The sequence below is a fragment of the Empidonax traillii genome, unplaced genomic scaffold, assembly GCF_003031625.1.
Source record: "Empidonax traillii isolate 1590-97213 ecotype Southwest subspecies unplaced genomic scaffold, ASM303162v1 scaffold60:size2069287, whole genome shotgun sequence".
Classification (NCBI taxonomy): Eukaryota; Metazoa; Chordata; class Aves; order Passeriformes; family Tyrannidae; genus Empidonax; species Empidonax traillii.
Window position 1 is genome coordinate 242,914 of NW_020955253.1, and position 27,294 is coordinate 270,207.

At 40.4% G+C, this 27,294-nt stretch overlaps 2 protein-coding genes and 1 long non-coding RNA gene across 5 annotated transcripts in view; 2 read left to right on the plus strand and 1 right to left on the minus strand.

The window, feature by feature from the left end:
* CFAP97 (cilia and flagella associated protein 97) overlaps window positions 1-10,341 on the plus strand; it is a 30,466-nt gene extending 20,125 nt beyond the window's left edge. For all 3 annotated transcript variants that reach the window (XM_027879851.1, XM_027879850.1, XM_027879852.1), the window contains exons 5-6: window positions 7,667-7,817; window positions 8,451-10,341. In XM_027879851.1, the coding sequence (XP_027735652.1) occupies window positions 7,667-7,817; window positions 8,451-8,578 (279 nt within the window). In that variant the 3' untranslated portion in view covers window positions 8,579-10,341. The remainder of the gene's footprint in view (window positions 1-7,666; window positions 7,818-8,450) is intronic.
* Window positions 10,342-12,521: 2,180 nt separating this feature from the next.
* Window positions 12,522-15,097, minus strand: SLC25A4 (solute carrier family 25 member 4). Its single transcript, XM_027879853.1, has 4 exons — window positions 14,893-15,097; window positions 14,142-14,628; window positions 13,704-13,844; window positions 12,522-13,363 (listed from the first exon to the last, which is right to left on the minus strand). Exons 1-4 carry the CDS (start codon window positions 15,001-15,003, stop codon window positions 13,206-13,208), a joined length of 897 nt encoding a protein of 298 aa, XP_027735654.1. The 5' UTR covers window positions 15,004-15,097; the 3' UTR covers window positions 12,522-13,205.
* A 94-nt stretch (window positions 15,098-15,191) lies between these two features.
* LOC114055575 lies at window positions 15,192-22,694 on the plus strand. The gene is made up of 4 exons (XR_003570767.1): window positions 15,192-15,392; window positions 16,382-16,589; window positions 16,687-16,854; window positions 21,998-22,694. It is a non-coding gene; the product is annotated as an uncharacterized LOC114055575 (long non-coding RNA).
* The last annotated feature ends 4,600 nt before the right edge of the window (window positions 22,695-27,294 follow it).

Sequence of the window (27,294 nt, forward strand, 5' to 3'; positions counted from 1 at the left end):
ACTCAAATAACAAAAGTAACACTGGTTTGAATAAGACACTTTTAGTGATTGAATTGTAATACATAAATGTAATGGCATTTTCATATCTCCTACTTATTAGTGTGTTTGAAAAAGAGATAAAATATAATAATTGTAAAATGTGTACCAAAAATAATTTATTACTTCTTTCCCCTCTGTGTAAGTGCAGGTTGCAATTTCCTTTTATATACACACAGATAATGAGATACAGATTCAGCATGGAGAAAGTCTGGTTGCCCTATTCAGGGGAATCTGTTACGTTTTAATTATTCCAGTTTTCAGACATCTGGATTGTTAAAACTTCAAAGCAGGAAACTTTCTCCCTAGCTCCCCACTAGACTGCAGTTGACATTATACTTCACATTATTACACTTCACAGTCTAAAAGAATTTAGCACAAGAATTTGTTATAGTTGTGTGATACTTCTCAGAGGCTGGGTTGGATTTTGTTTGGTGTGTTCAGGTTGGTAGGAAGGCTTTTTTCATGTGTTGGGGGTGGCGGAGGTGTTTCTTTAAAATGTTGAAAACTGGACTTGCTGTAACACAAGAACCTTGATAATAGGAGTGTATTCTTAGGCTGTGGGGAGGAAGTGCTGTGTCACAGATGTAAGTGTAATATGCTGTACTGCATAACAATAGATTATTCCAGTAAATTAATGCATAGGATGTTTTACAATACAATTCTGTTTACACAAAGACACAAACCTTTTCTCTTATGATATATTGCAGTATTTGTTCAAGACTGTCTTGCCTTTTCACATTTTGGATCAAAAATGCAGCAAATCTAAACACATATAGTCATTTCACACATTGATGTTTTAGTACACTTTAGATATTTATGGTGGTTGTGTGTAGTCCAAGAAATAATATTCTTCATTTACTTGTTCATTTATAGTTTAGTTGTTGTTGTCAGCAACATGAGCAGACATGTTTGATATGAGAATAATTCCTAGAATTTATGTTAGGACATTGTGCTAGTTTAGATTGTAAAATTTGGTTTATTCCTTTCCCCAAACTCAGGATGATACATATATTCTGCTCCTCTCTTTGGAACAGTGATTCATCAGTACAGCTCGTATGTTTTGTTTAACATTGCTATTGTTTCTCAGCAGTGTTTTTTACTTTTTTATTCTGCTTGAAGTGTAGTACACCTAGAGCATCACAGTTGTAACATACTGATTTTTCTAGCACTACTTTTTGAGATTACAGGTGTGACATACTTTTCTCTGAGACTGTAAACAAAAGAACATCTCTACCCTGCCCACTGATGAATTTGTTTTGCTCTATATAGACAAAAGTATGTGCTTTATGAAGTTGTTTTCTTCTGGTCAGCAGCTTTCTTCATCTTTGTAGATTTGAAGAGGTGGAATTCTATGGAACTTCCTTATAATCTTCTGTTACTTCTCAGGAGTTCTTTTATACGAGGCCGAGGGTACTTCATACTGGACATGCTGCTTGATACACCTTAGTGAAATGTTGTTGGAAAAGAATAAAGAGTTTTGTAAATAATTCAAGAACAGAAATCTACAACAGTAGTCTCTGCAGGGAGTTATAGAGTTTTGATGCAGAGATCTTTTTTTTCCCTGTTGGTGTAGAGCTTTCATAATTTCTTGCCCTGAGGTTAACAACTTGTCTAGGGAAAACTTTCCTTTTTTCCACTAGAATGTTCTTGGAGTAATGTCTATACTTACTGTTATCAGAAAGCTTGATTTCTGCTGTGGGCATTTGGCATCAGAGGTGATGCAGGGAGAGTAAGTAAAATTTTAGGAAATTAGAGGGAAATCTGAATGGTTTAGTACTCTTTAGGTTTGTGAAAGGGTGCCAGGAGGTACAGGGAATATATGTTCGCATAGGCTCTGTTAGAAAGAGCTAAGGTTCAATAAAAAGATGCATTGCTCTCAAGAACAGTAGTTTTAAAGTACTGATTATCAATTTATAGAAAAAGCACAATTAGCAAAATAGATTACTGCTGATATTAATGCCAGAATTTTGTACTTGCTGCCTTTGACTGTGTGCTTTCATAAATGGAACCTGATTTTGGTGGCTTAGCTAGCAAGACCAGAGTGCTGTGCTTGCCAACAGAGGACGCTGCTGACTCAGAAAACATTCTACTCCCGTGTTTGAAGATATTCTCAACCCCGTCTCTTCTTCAGTGGAGGGACTCAAGTGTGACTGATGTGTTACGTTTTTTCCCACATCTGCATGTAGTGTGTCTGTATCTGTACTGACATATTAATCATTATTTTTGCCAGTATAAATACGATACTCATCTTCATGGAGCAGACACTATACACCATTGAAACATTTAATGGTTTATTGTGTAATTCAAAAATCTATACTGGCATATACAGGTAAGTGTTGGGGGTCCTTGAAATACAGATTTGCAGCCATCACACCATTCTTCAGGTACTTCATTAGAACTTAGAAGTAATTAATATCTCTTTGTTGTTTTCTCTTGGTTTTTTTTCATCAACTAGGATTTAGGTGTTAGATGACCTTGGTGAGCTAAGCTGCTGTGTTCAGACAGGTTCCTAGGGGACAAGTGACCTTTTCAGTTTACACTGGAATTTCACTGAAAGATCTCAGCAGCTCTGGTACAGCAGTTCTCAAACCTTAGCTTAAGGGAGATAAAGGTGTTCTTTTTTGTGTATATTTGGTCCTTCTGTGCATCCCTGTGCATTCTTCCTGCCCCATGCTGTTACGACTCACTGTACGTAACGTTCCATGTTCTTCTTTTCCCACCTCATGTTCCCACAAAATGAACTCTAAGCCCTAACAAATCCAACTCTGATCTCAGTTCCAGTGTAGTCACTCTTCTGCACCAATTAAACAAATCACTTATTGTGTTCCTCTGCAAGGGCAGTCTTTCTCTTTTCACCGTCTTGGTTCCCCAAGTCCTCTGTGCTGCAGATTCATTAATGCTTCTCCCCAGTACTTGCTGTAGTCAGTGGCCTCTACCAGCACAAAGATCCTTCAGGGAGGCTATTTCCCTTCTCTTGCAGTCTGAGCTGGCTTAGTCCTGCTGGAAATCCTGAATCTCCTTTAGAAATACATTTATTGCATTGCTGTGAAGGTAAATGAATGTGTATTCATTTGTCTCCACTTAATGGTGTAGATGTGCGTGGTAATTGGGTGGGGAGTAAAGGGCAGAGGAGAGAGAGTGGTTCTGGCCATCCCCCTACCTGGCTGCTGCCACATCCACAAAATATACCTTTGATGCTGTGCTGCACAGCGCCTGTCCTGCCATCTGTGTTGTGCTGCAAACAGGGCAAACTTCTAGGCATGGAAGGAAATAGGAGGGGGAGGGCACTGGTCCATCAGAGTTGCAACTGAGCACTGAACTCCTCCCTAAAAGGATTCTACACTGCTTTTTCTCTGCCTTCCGTTTGTCCTGTCCTCAAGAACCACTCCTGGAGTCAGAGGGCATCAGCAGACCTTGGATGCTGCACACTTACATGGTTGTTGGAAGAATACCAAGGTTGTTTGTCCTTACTGGTCTTGATCTGGAGAAGGAAGCTGTAGAGAATGCACTTGTGAAAGAACATGGTCTTCTTTGTGGTCTTAGGAACTCAGAAGTACTCATGTTGGGTTGGTGGCTCCTCAGAAACACAAGGACACAGTGATGATGTTATGAAAATATGATATTTTTCACTTAGTAGGTTCAAAGGCATTGTATGCCAAGACTAAAGACAAAATATTGGTATTTCCTGAGATCACAAAGTGCAATGCAAAAAAAAATTTCCATGGCCCTCTCATCAGGGAAAACTGTCAGGATGTGGGATTGGCACACAGATGTGCCTGGCTAAAATATACTACAATACAGTACAAATAGAGTGTAGTTCTGTGAGGATAGTATTTAGACTAGAGGTTCTTCGTGGTCAGATTTCTTATGGTCTTTAGATTCCTGACCCAGACTTATGGTTCCTGAACACTGCTATGGTAATTATAATAAAGACTGACTTAATGACACGTTCAAGAAAAGTTTTGAATATTTTGCAGGATTCTTTTTTTCTCTACTCTTAGCCTACTTTCCTTGTGATGATGTGAGCCACACATAAACTTGATAGCTGCTCAGTTAAAAAGACTTTTCTGTAGACTGAAGAATTCTAAGAGTTTTTTGTCATTTAGAATTTGTCAGGTTAGAGCAATTGGCAATTAAAGAAAATTAGAAGTACTTGTATTGATAATAGCAGGCAACTGTCTTTGAATGCAGTTATCTGTTTCCCCCTCCCCCACGTGGACCCTGCAGAGGGACAGTGTGGTCACTAACATCAGTGACATTAGAGCAGGCATAATATAAATAAATTTGAACAGCTGTCAAGGCACACTAGTCAGCTGGTTAGGCTTCAGAGGAGGTGAAACTGAAACCTTCATGCTTTTAAAAAGCAAAGTATCCAAGAAAAGGTAACATTTTTTTTACCTCCTCTTGAACTCAGTTTAAGAGTGCTACATTTTCAGTAATTTTTGTTTTCCTTCCTTTTTCAACACAGCTGCGGGAAAGTCTGTACTGATTATTTTTATATTTCACAGAATCACAGAGTATGCTGAGTTGGAAGGGACCCACAAAGATCATAGAGTCCAGCTCCTGCACAGGACATCCCCAGGAGTCACACTATGTGCCTGAAAGCATTGTACAAATTTTTTCCTCTTTCTGACAGAGAGCATTAGAATTACCTTCAGTGTTCTCCTGATGTGCCCAAATTTGAACTACCAGATTTTATTTTGGCCTACTGTATAGAAGCAATTTTTAAATTTTGTTAGATTTCTTTGTTCTGTAATTTTTGGCAATCTGATGTTTCCTTCCATCATTGACAATATGTATTTTAGTGTCTTCGTAAATACTTACCTATCTCCAGATGCTTAGATTTATAAAGGATTGTTCCATTCCTAGAAGGTAATCATGCAGGAACACCCCCTGTGATTTTTTTTTTTCTTTTTCAAGTATTCTACTTTTACAATAAGCTCAGTATTAAGTCAAAGAAGATGGGGAAAATATAACCTGGGAAGTCTTTTGCCAAGCTTGGGAGGTCATCAGTGGTATGAAACTATATATGTATTGAGCTTGAATCAAGAGCTATGAGGAGCTACAATGTGATTTAGAGCAATTAATAACATTCCTGCCATTAGTGTCTGTTATTCATTATTTTTATTCCTTAAAATTTGATTGGGAACATATATTTGGTTCTAAACACCTGGATTATGTTCTGTGATCTGATTCTTCAATCATTGAGATCAGTGATGAAATTTCTATTTACTTTAGTGATGCGTGATTAAGGCTCCAGAGATTTAGTACTTCAGAAGAGCAAGGGAAGAGGCAACTGTTTTCAGTCCATTTCTCAAAAGGAGAACGTAATGAAAGAATTAGTACATTTATGTGTGCAACTGAAAAAGAACATTTGTTCAAGGTACTTGTACCTTGCACAAAGTAGTTCCTCACTTAAGAACCTCAAGATTGTAGGGTTGGTAGTAAAAACATAACAATTGGATTAGTTCTGGGTTACGGATTTAGTAGGTCAGGGCTGCCGTTTCAGTGCGTTGATGAGTTCATTTCTGTATGCAGCAGGCTGTTCTCCAAACGGCAAAATTCACGCCTGCAAATACTGCGTAAATAACACGACCTTGGTACAATCTGCAGCAGAGGGCAAGGAAACCTCAGGAGCTGTTCTCCTGTTCTCTAGAAAAGCTTTGCTTCAGACTCTTCTGCACCACAGAATCTAATCTGCTCTTTCCATAGTGCAGGGCTGAATTTAGTCCAGTGATAACCTGCTCAAAAACTAATATTTTAGTACTAAGAGGTCTCTTTTTTTTTTTTTTTTTTTTTTTTGCTTTAGTAATGGGGACTTGATACTTGTTGAAATACAGGCATAGAAGCAAAAGCAGACAATTGTATTTATTTATAAAGAATAAATATATGTAAATATTGTATGTTCAGAATCAAGCTTGAAGTTACTGCATTGGTAAGATATGCAAATTTTGTGACACTGTTACAGTGTCACAGAGTGCAGACTTGAAACATGCTTGACTCATTGGGAAGTTATTTCTACAATTTACCTGATCCATTTGTGATGGAACTGAATGTATTGAGAGCTTCCATTTTTAATACTGAAGGTAAATGGGTGATCTCTGCAACCCTAAATGTATATAACTGTACTACGAGATGCAGATGAAGTTGTTAGTAAAATGTTAGATGTAACATTTAGAGGCAAGTCTACCATTTCATGTTCTGTTACTGACTTTAGTGAAGAGCTATTTCTAGCTGAAGTCCTTCCTTTGACTTTTGCTTACTTAGGTATTTCCACTTGACTGTGAACTGGTTGGCACTTGTTGCAGGCACTTGTGACATGTTATGTCTGAGCCAAAATCACTTGTCCTTTCTCTCTTGTGCGCTCTGTGCAGGTTTCTAGTGCCCATGCATAAACTACCAGGAGTCTGTAGATTCCTGTTGCAGTTAGACAATGACAACTGACATCCTGTAAATCCTATACCATTTCACTTTTTGTAATTTTTTGTATGCGTATTTTTTAAAAAATCAGTACTTGGTTGGGGCTGCAGTTTAATGGTGATAGAGACAGTTTCTTGACTTCTACCATATAAGTATGCATCTAGACAATACATCCTATTAGCAGAGTTATTTTTAGTGCTTTTGAGACTTCTGTAAGCACAGTTTGCATTGTTTCTTGTTCATAGGATGCACATCGAACCCTGAACAGCAATGGTTGTGTCATTGCCAAGTGTTTGTAGGCCATGAAATGAACTGAAATTAGTTAGTGGAGGAAATGTGTAGATCTATGTGAGGAGACCATTGAAGGTGAAATATATTAAAATTTTGAAGTTGTTAATTGGATATTGCATGTAGCTGGGTACTTCCCAATTTTTCCTCTTATCAGATTCTTTTTTTAGATTATTGAAATTTCTTAAACCAATAAATTCTATTTCACATAGAAGTAACTATAGAATAGGAAACTGTATCTTACAAGTACTATGTAAGTAGCTATTCCAATTTATCTCTTGCTGCTTGATTGCTGGGGCTAATTTCAACACGAGGAAATGTTGTCTGTATCAATGATTTCAACTAGAGTCTCTTAAAATTACATTATGGATAAAACAAAGTGTGTCCTGTGGATGGATGCTTGTGCTTTCCTTTCGAAATTTGTTTCGCAGAATTTGGATCAGTAATCCTCTCTGGGGTTTATATAGGGCAATATAAAGTGGTCTAAGTATGTTTGCAAAGCAAAGATTAAAAAAAACCAACCCCTAACTTCTCATCCTTCTGGAAATTTAGAAGGGTAGACTAACCAAAGGTTGGATTAGAAGAGTGCAGCCCACTTCCTCACTACCTTTACTATCACCAAACAGATGTATTGTTTCAAGTTACCATAAAGTACAGCGAACATTCAGGTACTAAAGATGTACTCAATGTAGAACTGATGATGTGCAAGGGATAGTTACAGTTTGTGTCACCTTATAACACTGAGGAAAGAATTGAACATGAGCAGAGTAGCTTGTGCTGGTCACCAGTGGAGGAGTTCATGTTATGCACTGCTAAAACTTTGGGTGGGGTTTGCAGTTCAAATTAAAATAAATTTGTGTTTGTTTTGTAGCATCTTGTTTGTTCTTTCTCCTTGATGATATTTTTCTTCAATATTAAGGCTTTCCTGAAAAGACTGGAAGCAGTGAAACCAACAGCTGGGTTGAGACGCTCTGAACAACTGAGGGACTATCAGCGCCAGATGAGTTATTTGAATTCTTCACCTTCTGTAAGAAGAGGTAAATCTCCTTTCACCCAGCTTAGTCCTCCAAGTAAGTACTCTGAAGTTGCAGATTATTGCATTTCTATGCGTTTATCTTTTTATAATTCAAAATTGTGAAGCACCTACTATTAAGAATAGCAAATATGTTCCTTTCTCTGTTGTCTTTAGATTGATTTATCACACAGAGATCATTTAAGTGTTTTTTTTTTTAAATCATAAATATATGATGACTGTATGCCCTCCTAGATTTCTAATAAATTATCTTGTCCAAGAAGAAAAGATCTCTGTTGGTAGTGTGTTTTGCCAGTATTGAGAATACAAGGGGGGAAAAAAACCCAACCAAAAACTACACAAAAACCTCAATGAAGATTCACATTCTCATTCAGAAAATGTAGATCTACTGATAGTAGCCCTGTTTTTCTCAAACCATGTGTGTAAGATTTGGAAGTAGATAATGTGTCCCTATAGACTCATGTATGTGGGGTTAAAGAACCACAGGCCTGGATTCTTTGTCCTGGTCATTTACAAACAACTCATAACACTTTGGGTTTGTATTAATTTACTGTAATTTGTTTGGGGTTTTTTTTGTAAACTATGGTAATGACCATTGCAGTAGTAACATATCATGAAGTTTTCTGTTATACTGAGCACAAGCATTCTCCTTTTCTGTGTGTGTTGACAGGAGGAACTTCAAGATTATCCACTGTACAAAGTACACTGGGCCAGAGAAATGAAAAGCCCATGTCTGACTTAGCCAGTGGGGTATTACAGAGACCTAAACCCACTAATGTCCGTGCTGCTTGGTTGTAAGTGTGTTCTTTGCCTCGCATTCTGATATGATCCTCAGACTTCTATTTTTAGGGCTTCTGTAAATTCTATGTGCAAAAATATTTCTGCATTGTTCGGTGATTACAATGCATTGCATTTAATATAATTGCTTATAAAATATTTTAAAGTGAACACTTTCTCTTCAGTCAGTGTTTTCCATGACAGGAAGAACTTAGGAAAGAGAGGGAGATATCTAAATGGACAAGTTAAATAGAAATTTAACTATTATTTTATTCTCAGAAGTGGAATTTGTATCCATAACATGGAAGGACAGAATTACTGCACTATAGGTGCAAGATGTAAATAAAATCTTTAAAATATTAATAATACTTTAAAATACTGCACTAAACTCAAAAGTATATGCTTCATTCCTGGATTGGCCCTGCTTTTCATGCTGGCTTTATGTAAGCCTTCTGAAATTTGTGGGTCATGTTCTTGTGACTGAAAGAATCTTTCACAGCAGTGTGAAGGGGTGCAAAGCAGATTGTGTATTCCTGCATGGTGAGCTAGAATACTGAGGCTGCAGAAGGTGATGTTTTGCCGCTCTGAAATGTTCAACACCTGGAGTATGTTTTGTACGCAAGGCTGTGTCTCCTCCGGAATTAAAAGGATTTGGGAAATTGTATTGGATTTTGGAAGATGCATTGGGACATTTGTGTAGGAAAGAAGCATCCAATATTACTTGAACAAGAGTAAAGACTGAAGTGAACAGCAATTTCAGAGTCAGCAGTAAACAAGAGTAAGTTCTAGTTATTGCTCAACCTAGAGAATAATATTAAGGCAAGGGAAATACTTCATGGCCCTGCTTTTGCAGATGCTTGCTCTTCTCAGTGGGAAGATGCAAACTTGAACTGCAGGAAACATCTTCAATATTTGACTTTGAGAATGACTACTAACCAGGATTTATAAAAAAAAAATATAATAAAAAAAAACCAGTAGAAAGCAGTCTTGTTATGCTTCTTGACCTGTTTTTAAATGTCACGTTCATACCAAATATTTGTAGTGATGTCAGATAAACTCCAGTAGCAACATCCATTTACAAGGGGAGTAAAATCCAATGGACTTGGTAATCACAAACAGTAGGTGGTGTGGTTTATTTCTATACATAAAGGCAAACTTTCAGTGAGCTTGTTTTGTAGGAATGTAGCCATATAATAGGAGCATAAATTGTGATGCTGCTGTCTGTGGATGTTGCTGAAACCTTGCTTGCTTTCCCAGCTTCTTCCCAGGAGAGATACAAGAAATCTCTATATTGTGAATAAAGAGTATTTGGTAATGCTAGGTCTTAGCCCTATGACAAGAAAAGTTTATTATTCTTTGCTAGTGCTTGCATGAGGGCCTTAGGCTTTTGGGTATTCTGCACTGTAACACACTTTTTACTTGGTCCTGTGTGATAGTTTGGCAGAGCTGCTGCACTTGGTGACCTGCAGATCAAATTTAGCTGTTTGACAATATTTGAACTTTTAACTTCAAGCAACGTTGTGGCAAACAGATTTATATTGCGATTATAAGGAACAGAACTGCTGTATTTATTTGTATTATTGTGGTAATTAAAATTACTCACTATTAAAAGATTTTTGTCCTTGAATCTGAGTATCAGAGTCACAGCTTAAATACTTCTGAGTGTTCATATGATAATTTTTTAAATTACTTTCAATCGCTTAATCTTATTTAACTTTGGTATGAAAGACTGTCAATTTTGTATGTTGTTTGTAAATCATAAGAAATAAAATATTTAACATGAATTCTCATTGCAGTGGCTTCTTTCAGAATTTTATAAATGGTATTAAGATGCAGAGGAGGTTGAATACCTTGGTACACAGAAAACCAGAAAAAACTCGGGTTTCTTAGTGCTCAAGGATTAGATGTAAGGGAATAATGATTTTGTCACAGGCTTTAGGTTGCATAGTTTGCCTGTGACCAGGTATTGCAAAGGTGTAAAAGGAATAGTATCAATTGAGTGTGACAACAGGAGTTCAAGTAGAAATTAAATTCTAATTTCCAGGCTTTCAGAGCTTAGAGCTGCAGTTTAGGTTACACTTCCAGGAAGTCTTATACTGAGTGCCTCAGACTCAGGGAAGAGCTCCTTTCTGGGGAATGGTTAAGTCACTGACAGTTTTGAACTCTGATTGCAAGTATCTTTATGGAGACTGCTGCCTGCAGTCTGTCACAGTGTATGCATTGGCATTCAAGCAGAAAGAAGGAGCCATTTACTTTTAAGTGTTTTCTGCATGTTTTCTTTCACGTGCAGCCTCTTCCCCTAATGCAATTTTCCTGCATTGATACCTCTCACTTTCCCTTTTAATAGTCTTTATTCTTCCCTCTCTGTCTTTTTTTTTCCTTTTTCTTTTCTGGAGTGCAGCTTCATTCAGTAAGTTTCTTTGCTTCCTCTTATCTTACTCATTCATAAATACATTTTCCCCCCCATCGTTTGGTACCTCTGCCTATTCCAGTCTGTCGTTGAAGTTGGTTACAGCGATGGCAGAGACAATCTTCTCTAAGACATCCAAATGCCATTTGCCACCTTATCAGTGAGCTAAATGTAAAATGGAGAGTTGGAGTGTGTTAGCAGGCTTCTCATAAGGAACCATTAGGAATGTGGAAAGGAAGGAGAAAAGGAAGAAAAGTGAAACTGGCAGCTAAAGCTTTTAAGGAAGACTAATGCACTTTGAAAACTAGTAGTAATATTTTCTTCACAAACTTAGGGTTTGATAGATTGTGACCATGGTTATTTACTATGGGAAAGAAAACAGACCAGAAATCTAGAAAAGCAGGTGCTTAAGATAGTGCCCATGAAAAAAGGGAGATGTAACAATCAGGCCAGGTTTTGTCTTGGGACAAAAAAATTTAAATTTGGTTAATTTAAAATCATTATCTTTGTTGTGTTTGTGGGTTTTTTTGACCAAATTTTCTTCAAATGCTTCTGGTCTTCAGGTGGAAAGATATTGTTTCCAGACACTGTTTAGTGGCCTGTACCTGCCTTCAGAGAAAACAGAAATGCTGGTCGAAACCTGCGGCAGACACACAGAGTCTATCACGCCAAGGGACAGAGAGCCAGAACCACCTGCATCTGACAATAAATGATTCAAATATAGAAAAGGGATAACTGGAAGGCATACATATGAAGGGGTAAAAGATGAAATTGAAATAAAAATGTATTTGATGATTACTTGCTTAGTCTTACCCTTTGGCCAGGTTCTCCAGAGAAGCTGTGGCTGCCCCAACCTTGGCTAGGTTGGATGGGGCCCTGAGCAACCTTGTCTACTGGAAGGTGTCTCTGCCTGTGGCAGGGGATTGGAACTAGATGATCTTTAAAGTCTCTTCCAACCCAAACCAAATGTTCTCATTCTATGATTCTTTTCCTGGGTGGATACATAGCAAATTTTTGTTTATATATAGCCACACTTAACAGCTGAAATGGCCTCAACTCACTTTTTCTTCTTTGCCTACTTGGACAGTCTATACTTCATTGAGTTCGCAACTCTGCAGCACCCTAAGTTAAAATCTGTATTGAGCACATTCTGATCTCACTGGTAATTAATGGCTCAGTGTGTTCATAATGGTGTAGTTGAAAGCGTAGTTATTTTAATAACTTGGGAGTATCCCACTCCAGAATACTTTTTCAAGAAAAATAAGCAGCAATGACTTCACTATTCAATGAGGACATACCTCAAAGTTAAGGATAACAAATTATCAAAGCAGCTAAGACTATGGAAGCTTATCTCTAAGATAACTAGCTGCAGTACCCTCAAACTCAATCCCCTTGGTTTTGCAATTGTAGAATTATTAATAACCACTTCACCTACCCCTTAAAGCTCTTGAAAAAACTTTGAAGAGACAGTCACTAACAGTGTGCTGATTAGCACTTCACCTCAAAAGACACGTGCTTGTAATGTGTTCAGTGTACTGAAAACAACAGGAAAAATTCATTAATATATTAATTTATTTCATTTCAGTGTAAGTTCAATTGAACCTCAGAGCAGACAACTTTTTCCTTTGTGACAATACAGGGAACTTTTGAAACACTTTATTTCCATATTCTACAAAGAATTTTTGAAAAATCAGATTATGGTTTCAACCATATAAATGTGTAATTTGTCAGTGAAGAGGCTGCAGTTAGGAACTCAGCCTGCTGCTTCAATATAGTTTATGGTTTCAGATATTTTCACTTGATATCATTAAAAAATAGAGCTTTAGAAGAAAACATGATTTTAATTCATGTTATAAATGCCATCACACTGTTGAGTAGCTAGAGACATTGTCATAAATATTTATGGTATTAAGCAATCTATTAAGAATTCACAATATTAGATTTTAGACTAGATATAGACCACCCAAGTCTTGTCTCTAGACAAAATCTATTACCTGCAATTTGAAGTATAATATATACACAGGTTCCAATACAAATGCTGGAGAAATTCTCATACAAAATGTAGCTGTGATGTAGTGGACAAGTTTTAAAGAATCGCGTCATCATCTCTGCCAGATACGTTACTCAAATTTTATTCTGTTTCCCTAGGAAATATTTTGTTGTCCATTGCATCACAAGAGAATATTTTTTAAAAAGTTGATTGAGAACAATTGAACTTCTACATTATGATGTTCAGTTTTAGACGTACTTCTTGATTTCATCATAAAGTACTAATACAAAAGCTCCGCCCATGCCTCTCAACACATTCGACCAGGCACCTTTGAAGAACGCTTTGGATCCTTCATCTTTAGCTATCTTCCTCCAGCAATCAATTGTGCCCTTATACATAATATCAGCTGTGGAAACAAACATAAAGGTCATAAGGCTCAAAGTTGTACAGCAAATATGTTTCAACTCCCCCATCTTTAAACTCACAAGGAATAAGTTTTGCCCAGAATCTAAGTAATCAATTAAGGAAAAGTAATTCCTCACATGGAAATCAAGTAATTTCTCAGTCCTTTAAGCAAACATGACAGAAATAACCAACCATGCGCTTCCCATAGGTTGTTTTTAAAGGATTCCAATGAAAAGGTCATTAGTTTTCCATAAGAGAAAAAAATACCCAGTATCTCCCATCTTATTTCAATGAAGAGATACTTTCTGCTGCCAGAACACCATAAGAGCATTTATTCTTACCTCCCTTTCGGCCAGACTGCATCATCATCCTACGTCTCACAGTATCAAAAGGGTAAGAAACCAGCCCTGCCACTGCAGTGACACTCTGGGCAATCATCCAGCTCACTACGATATGCACATTCTTTGGATCAGGCAACATACCTGTCATCAAGAACAAATGGGCAGAGTCAGAACAGAGGGAAAGGGTTGTGGGAAAGACGCCTGTGGAAGGAACAATCACCCACCAACCCCAGGAGTCAATCCAAACCCAAGGTGTCTGCTCAGAACAGCAAGTTGAGGGAGGCAGGAGTGCATGTCAGAAACACCTGTGTGTGCTCTAGCATTTCACTCTGAACTGGTGCTGAGCCAAGCCCTGCTTGTCCTTGTACTACCAAGTGCCCTAAAGTGCCTTTACTGGACGGATCTTCCCTTGCAGTCACTCCTCCATGTACTTCTTACCCTTGGCCGTGTCGTACACCCCAAAATAGGCTGCTCTGTAGATGATGATGCCCTGGACAGACACGCTAAATCCTTGATACAGGCCCCTCAAGCCATCAGACTTAAAGATCTTCACAATGCAGTCGCCCAGCCCAGAGAACTCCCTCTCTGCGGCTCCTTTGCCCACATCAGCCGCCAGCCGGGTCCTGGCGAAATCCAGCGGGTAGACGAAGCAGAGGGAGGTGGCTCCCGCGGCACCCCCAGATGCGAGGTTCCCTGCGAAGTAGCGCCAGAACTGCTTGTGCCTGTCCACTCCGCCCAGGAAAATCTGCTTGTACTTGTCCTTGAAGGCGAAGTTGAGGGCCTGGGTGGGGAAGTACCGGATGACATTGGCCAGGTTGCCTCTCCAGAAGGAGGCGATGCCTTGCTCCTTGGGGATGCGGACTATGCAGTCCACGATGCCCTTGTACTGCTTATCGGCCGTGATCTGTTTGCTGGCATGCTGGACCTGCGCGAGGGAGAAGGAGGAGAACGGGGTGGTAGAGAGAGGAGGGCACGGCAGGAGTGACCCCGCACGCTGAAGGGCATGGACGGGGCCGGCTCCGCTCCCGCCAGCCTGAGGCGGTGCTGAAAGTCCCAGGCAGCTCCCGCGTAACCGGAGCCGGCCGAGCTCCTTCCCATATTTAGTCACGCCGGGCAGTGCCCGCCGCGCCGGCACCACCTGTGGCGCGGCCCAGCCCGCCCGGCCGCCCGCCCCCCACTGCCCCCTTACCTGCAGCAGCAACTTCACTCTCTCGATGGGGGCGACAGCCGTCTTGGAGACGGCGGCGGCAATCCCGCCGGCCAGAAAGTCCTTGACGAAGCTGAGCGCTTGGTCTCCCATGCCGCGAGCCGGTCCGACACCCCCGCCCGGAGACAGGCAACGACCGCGCACTTCCCCACCCGGCCGGCCAAATAGCCCCCCGCCCCGCGCCCCCGCTCTTATACCCCGCGGCCTCTCGCGATAGGAGGAGGCGCCCCCCAGGGCGCGGTCATTGGCTGAACCCCCCCCGGACCCGCCCCCGCCGGGTCCGCGCGGGCCGGGGCCGTGAGGGGCGCGCGGCCCGGAACGTTTAAAGGGCAAATTAAAGTTATCTGGGGCTGGCGGGGAACGCGGGCTCGGAGCATGTGCCCGCTGTATTAATAGCACAGGGGGGGACGCGGGCAGCTGGCAGCAGAGCTCCAGGCCGAATTAACCGTTCCGCGCAGGCCCGAGGCAGTGGCTGGGGGCCGGTGGGAGCGAGGGGGCTTTAAGCCTTGGCTCGTGTGCGTGGAGTCCCACACAGAGGCGTGAGGGGCACACGGGTGTCCTGCTCTACGGCAGGGCTCGCCAGGGTTGAGCTGACAGCTTGGAAGGTGGTGCCGTGTTCGTGAGCATCGGTGACCAGGAATGGCTTTGGGCCTCTCGAGTCAGGGCCAGAGAGTGGCTTCGTGTTTTGTGCGCTGTGTGAACTTGCAGGCATCGAGGTTTTTAAATACCCGACGTGGTCCAGGACAGCTTTCCCAAGGAGGAGGCAACATGCCCTCCTGCACTGTACCCACGTTTCGACCCTGCAAGGTCAAACCCTCGCAAAAGTCTCAGTCAGTCCCCTGTGAAGGAGTGAGGGAGAGGAAAGGGCGCTGGGAAGCACAGATGTGACTAAGTTGCTCACACCACGTGTGAAAGAAGAATAAAGGCTGTAGTAAAATGATGCCTTCATGCACAGTCTGGTTCTTAAGGAAACAATTGAGTCTCAAACGGAGATTACATGGCTCACTCATTAGTTTCCCGATTTCACAGAATCATAAGGGTTGGAAGAGATCTTCGAGATGATCAAGTCCAATTGTCAACCCAGCATCTGTTCTTTCTGGCTGACCCCCATAAGAAAGCAAGAGCTTATGACTTGTTGGATGACTTGGTTGTGTGGAATAATTACATGAAAGGCAATGCAGCAAACTGTAGATGCATACCTAAAACTTTGCCTTAAAAAGCCATTAAGATGTGCCCCAAGGATTATGTTACACTGAGGAATTCATAAGGTGATGGGTCTGCTTTGATTTGGTAATATGGTATCAATAATGAAGATAGGATTCATCTTAATGTAGATACTAAAAGATTGGCTGTCTCTCCAGGACAGCAGATCTCTTCTTGCTAATGTGTTTGTTAGCATAAGTCAATGAGACAGTAAATTTGATCCCTCGTCTCTCTCGCCCTCTGCCACTCTTAATGTCTGTTGAGGTAGAGGCCTCTTCTCGTGAACCACAGCTCTGAGAAGTGGATGACAGCTATAACTTCCAGGAGCACCCTTTGCACCATGGTCATCCTGAGAAGATGGAGCCTGTCCCAGCTTCTAAGAAGGGGGAAAAGAGCCCCCCTGAAGAGACATTTCCCCAAGCGAGGACTGAAAGCAGGTGCAAGCAGGAAGCACAGGGGATCCCTAGAATTAGACTGTGAGTTGAGGGGAGTTTTGTTGAACATATGTGGCTGTCTCCTACCTTTGACCTTTCCTTTTTCTTCCACCATGTCTGGTGTCTCCTCTCTTCACAGGAAAGTAAATATCCCTTTAACATCTTGGGGTTTCTACTGCTGGTTTCACACCCTCATAGGCCATAGGATAGTGATGCTCACAGCTGCTGCCTGACTATCCAGACTGATAGGGTCTCCTCAGTGTGTGTGCATGCAGGTGCTGGCCAGTGCCCCACTGACTGGTGTATGGTGAGTGAGAGGTGGGAGAGTGGCAGTGGGATGCTGCTGGGGAGGGAGGGGAGTGGGGGGCCTGGAATGAGACTGGAGTGGGGGTCTGTGCTGAAAGGATCATTTGCTTTGATTTAATAGATATTTCTGTATTATTTACCCATGGCTGCCAGTACTTAGAGAAAGGAGTGCATAGCAAGTGAATTGCACTTTCTCTCCTGCTTTCACTTTTTTGAGCCTAGGTGTCTATTTTCAGGAAAGATATGGTTTCCAAACAGTTTTAACAAAAGCAGGGCTGCACCAGGACTTGTGTTGACTAAGTTGAACAAATGAAGAATAATCTTCATTTGTTTGATTTTTGTTCCAAATGTCTGGTTTGGATCTTTCCTATGTATGATAATGAGGTTTATTATGCTACCTATTGTAGAAGTTCATATGTATCCTGAGAGGAACTTACTGCTAACTCCACCAGTACCACCAGCTTGAGCATGAGCATAAGCATTTCCAGTAGCTGGAAATGTCATTAAAAAAAGGCTGAAGGGCCTTTGGCTTTTCATACAGTTAGCTGGTGTTTGTTATTAAATACTCAGAATAGTTACTGATACTTTTGTAGAGAAATGGTTAAAACAGTTCTGCAAGCTTTCCGAAATGCAAGCTTTTTGAAATATCGAAAGCCAACTTTTAAGCCTCATGTCCCTTAGATCTTTGCAGCTTTGGATGCATTATCTAGCTTTCTAGGCTGAGTTTGTGGGTGCTTTGCACTGCTGGCATAGCATAAAGACACTGGAATTTGTTGTTAAAAATTCTGAGCTAAAAATAATAACCTAGATCTACATTTTCAAGAGAGGTTAGTGACTGACTGCATTGTGCTTTGGTGTGTGAATAGGCAGCTACAGGAGATCAACTTTTCCAAAGTAGTGCATACCCTTGTTTAATTACATTTTCAAGACAGTGGGAACCCTAGCACTGAGGCTAGGCCAGACACAAAATAAAAAAGCTTTTACTCAAAAGTCAGCAGTCCGAGCCTGACAGCAGATACAACAGGGAGCACAAGGAATCAGTCAGACCATCCTGACTCCCATCATAGACAGTGGTGGCTAGACAGTGTATTGGCAAGATGCCAAGAAAAAAATATGTGGATGTTTTCAGGAAAGATTTGTAGGATTGTAGTAACTTCTCCTTGTGTAAGATTGATTTAAGGTTATGATCAGGAGGAGGAGAGTAAGAGAGCCCAAACAGGCTAAATAAGGATAAGAGTTGAGGAGAAATAACAAGGTTGCCACTGACAAAGGAATCAAGAAGAATAAAATCATGTGGGCTCTGAGTTTTGTTTTGGGCAGACGTTAGGGTGGGTAATTTTAGCTGGGTGTTGCTGTTATCTGCGTGGGAGCCAACATTGATCTGGAACAGGCGAGAACCGGACAGTAAGTGTAAGCAGCATATTGAGAAGGGAAGTGATAGTGCTGGAAATAGCAGTGGGATTCAGCATAAGGTGTGTTTGTTTATTAGAGCATGTCTGTAATGTGAGGATGAGGAGCTGGAGGAATGTCAAAACTTCAGAAGAAAACTGAGGAAGTGAATGAAAATTAATATGAAACAGATCAGAAGTAATGTTGTAACAGGACAAGCATAGGGTGTAAAAGTAGGAAGGATAAAACACTCAACATGTATGACAAGGAATAAATGTGTAGGAAGTGAGCATATTAACATTTCCTTTGGCAAGGATTTGTGCATTAAAAGTGGTTAAAGGCAGCCAGGTCTTCATTTAAACTTGGAAAAGCAGGAGGAAAAGTTAGAAGGATGTCGTAATTGGAAGGGGAGACAACCAAATGGTTGTGGATGAAGTAAAACCTGATCTCAGGTCAGCCAGGAAATTGAAGCTGAAGGCAGACTGAGGTATGTGTTTGGCAACCAGACTTCATGAGATAGGAGTGGAGAGTAAGAAACAGAGAGCCTACAATCAATCTGTGCTAGAGAAGAAAGATAAAGCAGGAGGAAGAAGGCTGAGATTGGATGGGATTTTATGTATCTGATGGGATTAAAATAATGGAAAGAGCAAATGAGAGGACATGAGGAAGGACATGGCAAGAGAGGAAAAAGATCAGAGAGGAAGAGTGGGACAGCAGAGGTCAGGGGAAAGCAATGGTTGCCTCAGACACCATCAAAGGAATAGCTCTTCCGGGGTGTAGGACACTGAGTAAGGGGTGCAGGGGAAATGAAGGAACCAGGGCAAGAAGACATACAGGTGTGTGCTATAGGGTCAGCAAGGACATCAGCGTGAAGCTTGGAAGCTTCCTTAGGAGGAGTGTGAGAAATTGTGACGAAAGGAAGCAAGTCAGCTGAAATCACAGAGGAGGGCTGATCAGGAGGAGTGGACTGGCTGGTTGACAGTTCTTCATAGGAGTGAGATATGGCTCAAAATCAGATAAAAAGTGACAAGTGAGGGCAGCCTCCATGTGAGAGTAAGGGGTGGGATGTGATGAGAAACTTAATATCTCTCTGGGAGACTGAAGCTGCAGAGGGAGAGTCAGACAAGGGCATCCAGGACATGTTGACACTGAGATTTAATAGGCCTGTGGGAAACATTTTAAGTGTATCTTCCAGCCACAGCAAGTGAAGAGAAGAAAGGGGAGTGGACTGGTCAGAAGGACAGAGTAGGAATGCAAGACGGGTTGATTGAGCAATGGTAAAGACTTGAGAGAGGGATAGAGAGAGGTAGGTGTGGCAAATGTCGTTAAGGGCAAAAAGAAGGCAGAGTAAGAGGTAGGGCTTGTTGCCTCAGGTAGATTGTTTAAGAGACAAGAAGCAGCGGCTGAAGGAATAAAAAGAGAGAGAAGAAACCAAGCTAGGTGGGGAGGGGAAACTAGAGAAGTACAGAAATAAATTGCAGCAAAAGTGCATATGAGAGATGTGGAGGAGTAGCCCACAAACAAGGTTAACCGAGTCAGACAGTCTCTCTAGTCTCCAGTGACTAGATTCCTCTTGTGCAGGTGTGTGGCCAGGCATGTTATACTTTTGACATTCCCTATTGACTGAACTAGTAATGAAAGTATATGTGTTGACTGAATGTCTTCTGCCACATTAATTGCCCTGGTGAAGGCAACTAACTCAAGTTTAATATGTTTTTTCAATTTTCAGTGCTTCATTGACTTCACTTGTGAGGTACTGGTAGAGAAGGCAAAGTCCCTGAAAAGAGTGGGATGTGGAGAGGAAGGGGGAAACAAATCAAGCACCAGTCCTGTAAGATTTGGTTCCTCATCAGAGATTTATTTATTTCACACAGTATTCAGAACCTTAGTTTCTTGTTCAGTTCTGTTGCAGTATCAGATATGGCAAGACTGCTTTGACTCAAACCGGTCAAGTACTAATTCCTCCTACACTGATTTGAAAAGCTGAAATTACAGTCTTTTACTCTGATAGTAATTTAACTTCTCTTTATGACTGTACAGTAAACCCTTGGTATGCTTTAGACAGAATAATAGTATTGTTAAGATTTAGAATTTAGTTATCTTTCCTCATAGGTCTCAACATACCTTGAGAATAAAAAAAAACTGTCACAGCTGTGCATTGCAGTAAATAACTAATGGATGCTACAGGCTGTCATAAACATGTACAGTACTTTAGAATATCTGTTAATTGTTTGATTATTAACACATTCATGCCACAAATGTAACAGTATACATTACAGATTTTGGTAAACTCATGAAGCAGAGGTGTTGTGGACAGTTTCCAAACCATGGATATAAGCAAATTAATGACCTGTTAGACTCCATAATAGTTAATTTACTATTTACTAACTCTTCTTTGTTAAATATATTTTTGATATCAAGCATAAAAGTGACTCGCTCAAGGTCATTCTGCCAGCATGTGTCAGAGCAAGGCAAGAATGCAAGTTTCCAAGTTTTGCCAGGTCTCTCTTGTACAGGCCATTTGTATATATATTTTAAATTCCCTTCCCTCTCCACCTCTGTGTTTTAATGGCTCAGGACAACCATCTAAAGTTGGAAACTGAGCCAGAAGCAGAGGGAGTTCTATCAGCAATAGGGTCAGCTGCTTGTCCTAGTCTGGAACACCTCTCAAAGCTGAAGTGCATATAGGTAGGTAGATGGAGTAACACACATCCTGAAATTAGGTTTTGTATTTAAGTAAGTGCTGTAAAAAAGTGTAGCTGAACTGTGGTTTTCATTGCTTTGGAAGTTCTGTTTGCTATCTGGTTTGATGTGTGTTTGTTTGTGATGATCTCAATCAAACAGTGAAAAGTTTGGCATAAAATTGTAGAATTCAGCTGCCAGGTAACATTCTACACAACTATATTTGCACAACTGTGGAGTACAACTGTGTAATGTTACACACACACACTACTTCATTGTTATTACAAAATTAGTTTATCCACACTGAACTGTGCCTTCACTCAATCCTTATTCATGGGCAAGACCTGCTGAAGACAATAGAAAAGGATCTGAAAAGAAAATAAGTAAGGGTGTCAGAATCGGGCTAATGGTTGATTGGCTTTCTCAGAATTGTAAGCTGGCAACATAAATTACTGCAATAATATGAAAAGAGTCAAGATTATATTAGTTCCTATAATACCAGTAAAGCTTATTCAGAACACGCATAAATTAAAATTTGAAAACCTACTTTGCAGGGAATATTGTGCTTTTTCTTTCGGTGTAGATCTCTCCAGAAAATAATTTCTTTAGTCATGGCCAAACACGCATCATTACATGGTGGAGCGTATATCCCTTCTTGGATTCAGTGATTTTCAGGTTTTGTGTTTCCAGGGAAAAAAGTACATGATGAGAGGATATCTGATGTCTTTTAAAAAAAAAAAAAAATATATATATATATATATATAAAATATATATAATTCTAGTTGAAATTTATTTTGCATGAGAAAAATGAGATCTGGAGATTTTGTTCTCCAACAGCTATGCAAAAACTGTGATCTTCAGGGCAAAGGGAAGGTCAAGGTTTGCATCTCAAGAAAAGCTTATATTTCCAGGGTCCTAGTTGTTATGTTTCGTACATACTCAAAGCTTCATTTTCCTATTTACTACATTAAAATGTTCTATTTTCTATCATTTTTTGTCTTGTTCTTCCTAAAGGTAGAGGGGATTGTGCTAAGAGATATTTAACATGTAGTTCGCTTTTCTACCTGTTCCAGCTTATTCCCAAAGATGTGCTTCTTATGGTGTTGACCAGATTTCTTGGAAAGTGTGACAGCTGCAAACAGAATCAACAACGTCTGGGCAGGGGTGTGGCCAGGGCAAAGCTCAGTTACGGGCTGAAGCTCTCTATATTTTCCATAATATACAATAAAATTTTCTCCTGCTGCTAGAAGTAACACTTCTCTGCAGTGGCATTCTGAACATGTATTATGTCCTGATTAGGAAATTGAATTCTTCACTGAGTTCTCCTACTTACTTGATGGGATTCTTTTAAGTTTTGTTTATTTCCAAACTGGAGAAACACTGGGTTGGTGAATGCAGAATTCAGGTGCACCTGCCTGAGTTCCATGACCTAGAAAATAGGTCTGATTTGTTTTCAAAGTTTAGCAAAACAAAGCTATTGAAAAGTGAAAGTATTAACACAGACTTTTCTGATGATGTGTACAACATGCCCTTCTTCAGAAAATCTTTTGTGTTGGAAGAATGTCTAGTAGGTCACGTAGCCCTCTTTGCGTAGTGCAACATTCTTTTCATCATTCGTGCAGTGCCCTGTGTGATGACTGTCATGTTCAGCTTTCCATAGCTCTGGGGGCTCTGGCGTACTTTTCAATTGCCTGCCTCTTCTTAGAGTTGTAAGGACTTGTTCTTTGCTCAAGCTTACCCTTCTAAATATGATTTTAATATCAATCTTAATGGGACAATGCAAGTACTTGGTCTTTTGTCTTTTAATTCAGTTAATTTTTTTATTGTTCTTTGTGTTGCAGTTATTTTTGAGAATCAAAAAATTATTTAAGTTGATCTTTTTATGTTATGTTTATGTTTTTAAGTTAATCTTCTGGTTTCTAGTTGCTGAGTTGCTTCTCTGTGTGGTTTCACTGCTCTAGATATTTTAAAAATCAATTGTTTCAAGCAGACAGGTTTGAATTAAGTTAAATTATTTAAGTGATTTATTTGATTTCCATCTGCTGTTTCTGACAATACATGTGGTTATAATGTAATAATTTTCAAATCAGTGTCAATGGTGTTAGTTCCTGCTCAAATTGCTACCTCTCCCTTGCTTCAGATATTCTGTAGGGTTTCTTATTCTGTGATTTTAATTTTAGACTAGTCTTTCTTCGGTGAAATAGTTCATAATTTTCTTGCTGACAAAATTTTATTTTGATATATTGTAGGACAAACTTAAATTATTTCTGACAACAGTATATTTAACTGAATCACAGCTTTGTGCTCAGATAACCTGCACTGCAGTAGGTAATCATATTTTTATAATACAGAAACAATTTCATACATGTCATGAAAAGGCCACAAATACACTGTTGCTATAATTCAAAATGTATTGACTATAATGCCAGAGATGTTTTTATAATAAATTGGGGTATTAATCTTTCTATGTATTGAAAGAAAATGGAAATTTAAGGCCAGCTCCACACATTATTAAAAGACATGAAGGGAAAAAAGGTCCAAAATCTCGGCAACTGGGATACCAATGCTGAAGATGATAACCATACTGCTGAAGAGTGACAAAACTGTGTGAGAAAGTTTTCAGACGTGAGAGTTTAAGGGTTTTATGGTGTCAAACCTTGTGTCCCTTGATGGAGTATTTTACTTCAGAACTCAGTGTAGAAAAAACCCAGTTTGAGTCCCAGGTCCAAAAATTCCTTTGGATTTGAATTTTCCCAGCTGAGCTGATATATAGGATATTAAAGGGAACAAGTTATGGGGACAGAAGCAGAAGACAGGAAATAATTAGATTATGTGGTATGTTACCTCAGCTTGATGACAAAACACAATTTGTCTTCCATTCATTCCTAGAGAATGACTGCCAGTTTCTGATTCAGTGGGAATTCAGTTTAATACTTTCCTATAAATCACAAGAAATAAATGAAGATACTGTATTGATATACATTCTTAAGTGTTGCTATATTTGAAATTGCTATATATGTATGTAGAGTTGTATTATAGGTAGGTATGAATCAATATATGCTGTAGAAGTGTCTTCCAGGTTAACACTGTAAAAAGAATTTTCCTTTTGCTCCATTTAATTTCTTCTCCTTTATAATAGTATAGAGTAAAAGAAGAAACTGAGCTATTTTCTGTTTTCCAGACAGCTATAATGGGAGAAAAAGAGAGGTGATATTCTGAGTACATGTAGTGGGGAAAACTGAGATCGTAGGAGCAATCATCCAGACGTGAAACAGTCTTGAAATGGTGAGCCAGGGATAAATTATCTGGACCTCATAATTTACTTCCAGGATCATAGTGATTGAGAGGTCATCCACAAGCTGTGCTGCTTGTTTATGATTTACCTTCCCTTTCAGATGACACAGTGTTGTAGGCTGGCACCCTTGTTTTCTGCATAGACCTAGACCTACATACTTTTTTTCCTACATAGAACTAGTTCAAGTCAGAAGTAACAGTTCAAATAAAACAGATAGATCTTTATGTAATTTTAAATAGTCTCTGTGGCTTCCATACATTTCCATCAATGCCATGCTTCATTTTTGTGAGGCATTTTTGAAGTTGCAGGTTTTCTTGTTCACTGGTAATAATCCACCAACAGGAAGAGCTAAAAGAATGAAAAATTGAGATAGCAGTGTTGCTGGTATCCAGCAGCTTACTATTACACACTTTTGTCTCCAGTTCAGCACCTCACCTCTGCAGAATAAGATTTTTTAAAAAAAACACCTTAAGCAGAGTACTCCTCTTCCTCTTTTTCCTCCACTTCTGAAACATCCTCAGTTTGAGAGAAGAAGAGATACCATTGACACAGCTTTTGGGAAAAGTACCCTGGAGCTGTGCACTTTATCCTACTGGGCACTGCTCAGCAGGGGAGGTTGTTCTCAGTCTTAAGCAGCAGTGATGTGGATGGGAGGAGATTGATTATAGCAAGAGATGAGAGGCATGCATTTACATAGGCTCTTTTTCCCTACCACCTCTCCACTCTCCAGCGAGCACGGGTTTATTTTAGCATTGGCCTTCTGAAGCAGGATTAATTTTCCCCTGAATAGGTCAGGCTGGGACAGAGCCAGGATCCATGGCCTTTCATAGCTTGGGTGACTCAGGAAGCCAGAGATACCTACTAAGTAGACAAGGCCTCTAACTGCTGGGCCTATGCCCAGTGCAAGAGAAGTATCCTGGAATAACCTTTCTGATAAACAGCAGAAGAGTCCGCATGGGGTCTTTTTCCAAAGGCTGGTGCCAGGCTGAACCAGGCTGTAGGGCTGCCCTCTGCTGTTGGGATTCGGGAAAAACGTAAAAGTCAGTGACAACATCCAGGAAAACGGTAACGAAGTATAACCAGGAAAGCAGTAGTAGGTGAATACGTGCTGTCAACCTCTTGTTTCATACAGTGCTTCAGCCAGTTGAAGTGTGCCCTCATATCTTCACTAGCAGGTCCGTTTGTAGCAACAGAAATAGCTGGTAGTTTTCTTGGGTTTTAGCAGTGGTAGAGTTCTTGTGGCTCTGCAAAGCAACTTGCAAAGCAACCCAGAAATCATGCTTTCTGACATGCTTGTTTGTGTCTCAGTGTGCACAGGAGATGCAGAGGAAGGAATTTCCATCACTAATTCAGATTTTAAAATCTTTTTTATTTCTTCTAATTATGTAGAATTATGAAATTCCCTACTTACAAGTATTTTGCTGATTGACAGGAAGCTGAAGAGGAGCCAGCAGTGTGCCCAGGTGGCCAAGAAGGCCAATGGCATCCTGGCCTGGATCAGGAACAGTGTGGCCAGCAGGACAAGGGAAGTGATCCTTCCCCTGTACTCTGCGTTGGTGAGGCCACACCTTGAGTATTGTGTTCAGCTCTGGGCCCCTCAGTTCAGGAAGGACATTGAGGTGCTGGAGCAGGTCCAGAGAAGAGCAACGAGGCTGGTGAAGGGACTTGAACACAAGTCCTATGAGGAGAGGCTGAGGGAGCTGGGGTTGTTTGGTCTGGAGAAGAGGAGGCTCAGGGGTGACCTCATCACTCTCTACAACTACCTGAGAGGAGGTTGTAGCCAGGTGGGGGTCGGTCTCTTCTCCCAGGCAATCAGCAGTAGGACAAGAGGGCACGGGCTTATGCTCTGCCAGGGGAGGTTTAGGTTGGATATTAGAAAGAAGTTCTTTACAGAGAGAGTGATCAGGCATTGGAATGGCCTGCCCAGAGAGGTGGTGGATTCACCGTCCCTGGAGGTTTTTAAGATGAGGCTGGATGTGGCACTGAGTGCCATGATCATCAGTGGGGTTGGATCAAGGGTTGGACTTGATGATCTCGGAGGTCTCTTCCAACCCAGTTAATTCTATGATTCTATCTGATACAAAGTTGTGTAGAAAGCTACAGACATGTTGTATAAGCACCTGATGTCTGAAGGGGTGTAGGACCTTTTCTCCTGTAGCTAATTTGTGAGCTAGTGTGGAAGCATGTGGAAGTAATCTGATGTTTCTATCAGAACTAGAGGGAAGTGCCATCAGGGTATTTCCTAGCCCTGATGCAGTACACCTCTGCTAGACCTGGAGCATGTGTAGTAGCCCTGAACACTTGCACACCTGCAGATATCCCAGCGGCTGTAAGAACTGTGTTTAGGGTTCTGTTCTGGAACATAACAGCTGTATCTTGACTGACTGCATGGCCCTTCTGAAGTAAATGAGCTTGTGGTATGTGATTAAGGAAACTCGCTGCTTCTCTTTGCAAAACAGGTTTTAATGTTAAGGCTCGATTCTCATCTTAATTTTTGTATCTTTGAATGTGATAGGCATGTTTCACTTTTTGATACTGATTTTAAAATCCTTGCTTTCAATTTCTTTGTCACAAACATCCTGCCCCAACTGTGTGGGGTTTTGAGTTAGCTATCAATGTGCCTTAGAGAACACAAGTGATGGCTCCCTTTCAAAGAAAAGAAACATCTCACTTTCTGACTAATTAAAAAAAAATCTATATAAAAGCTAAATAAAGGCAAAATTGACCAGAATCCTGCAACTAATGTTGTACAGTGATAAATAAAAGCAACTGGAGTCATTAATCCTGTCAGCAACAAATTGTTGTATAGCGTGCAGAGGTTTGTTGTGACTTGTTTACACAGGCAGGTAATGAATGATAAAATAAATCAAACCTATCAAAATATGTGAGTTAATTAATGGTTTTTAGAAATGGGATATCCCTTTGGGAAGTGGCTGTAACAGTGGAGCTATGAAACTGTTTATGAATGTCCCCTGCCTTCAGGAATGAATACTTTTTAATTCTCTTAGAGAAAACCTTTTCTAACATTCAGGCCTGCAACCTCAAACTGAACTTTAAAGGTGAAGACTTTTCTGC

Coding starts and splice junctions, on each gene's coding strand:
- SLC25A4 (XM_027879853.1), bottom strand. CDS start 15,003: ATGGGAGACCAAGCGCTCAGCTTCGTCAAGGACTTTCTGGCCGGCGGG. Junction 14,629..14,892: donor GAGTGAAGTTGCTGCTGCAG/GTAAGGGGGCAG, acceptor TCCCTCGCGCAG/GTCCAGCATGCCAGCAAACA. Junction 13,845..14,141: donor GGTGTACGACACGGCCAAGG/GTAAGAAGTACA, acceptor TCTTGATGACAG/GTATGTTGCCTGATCCAAAG.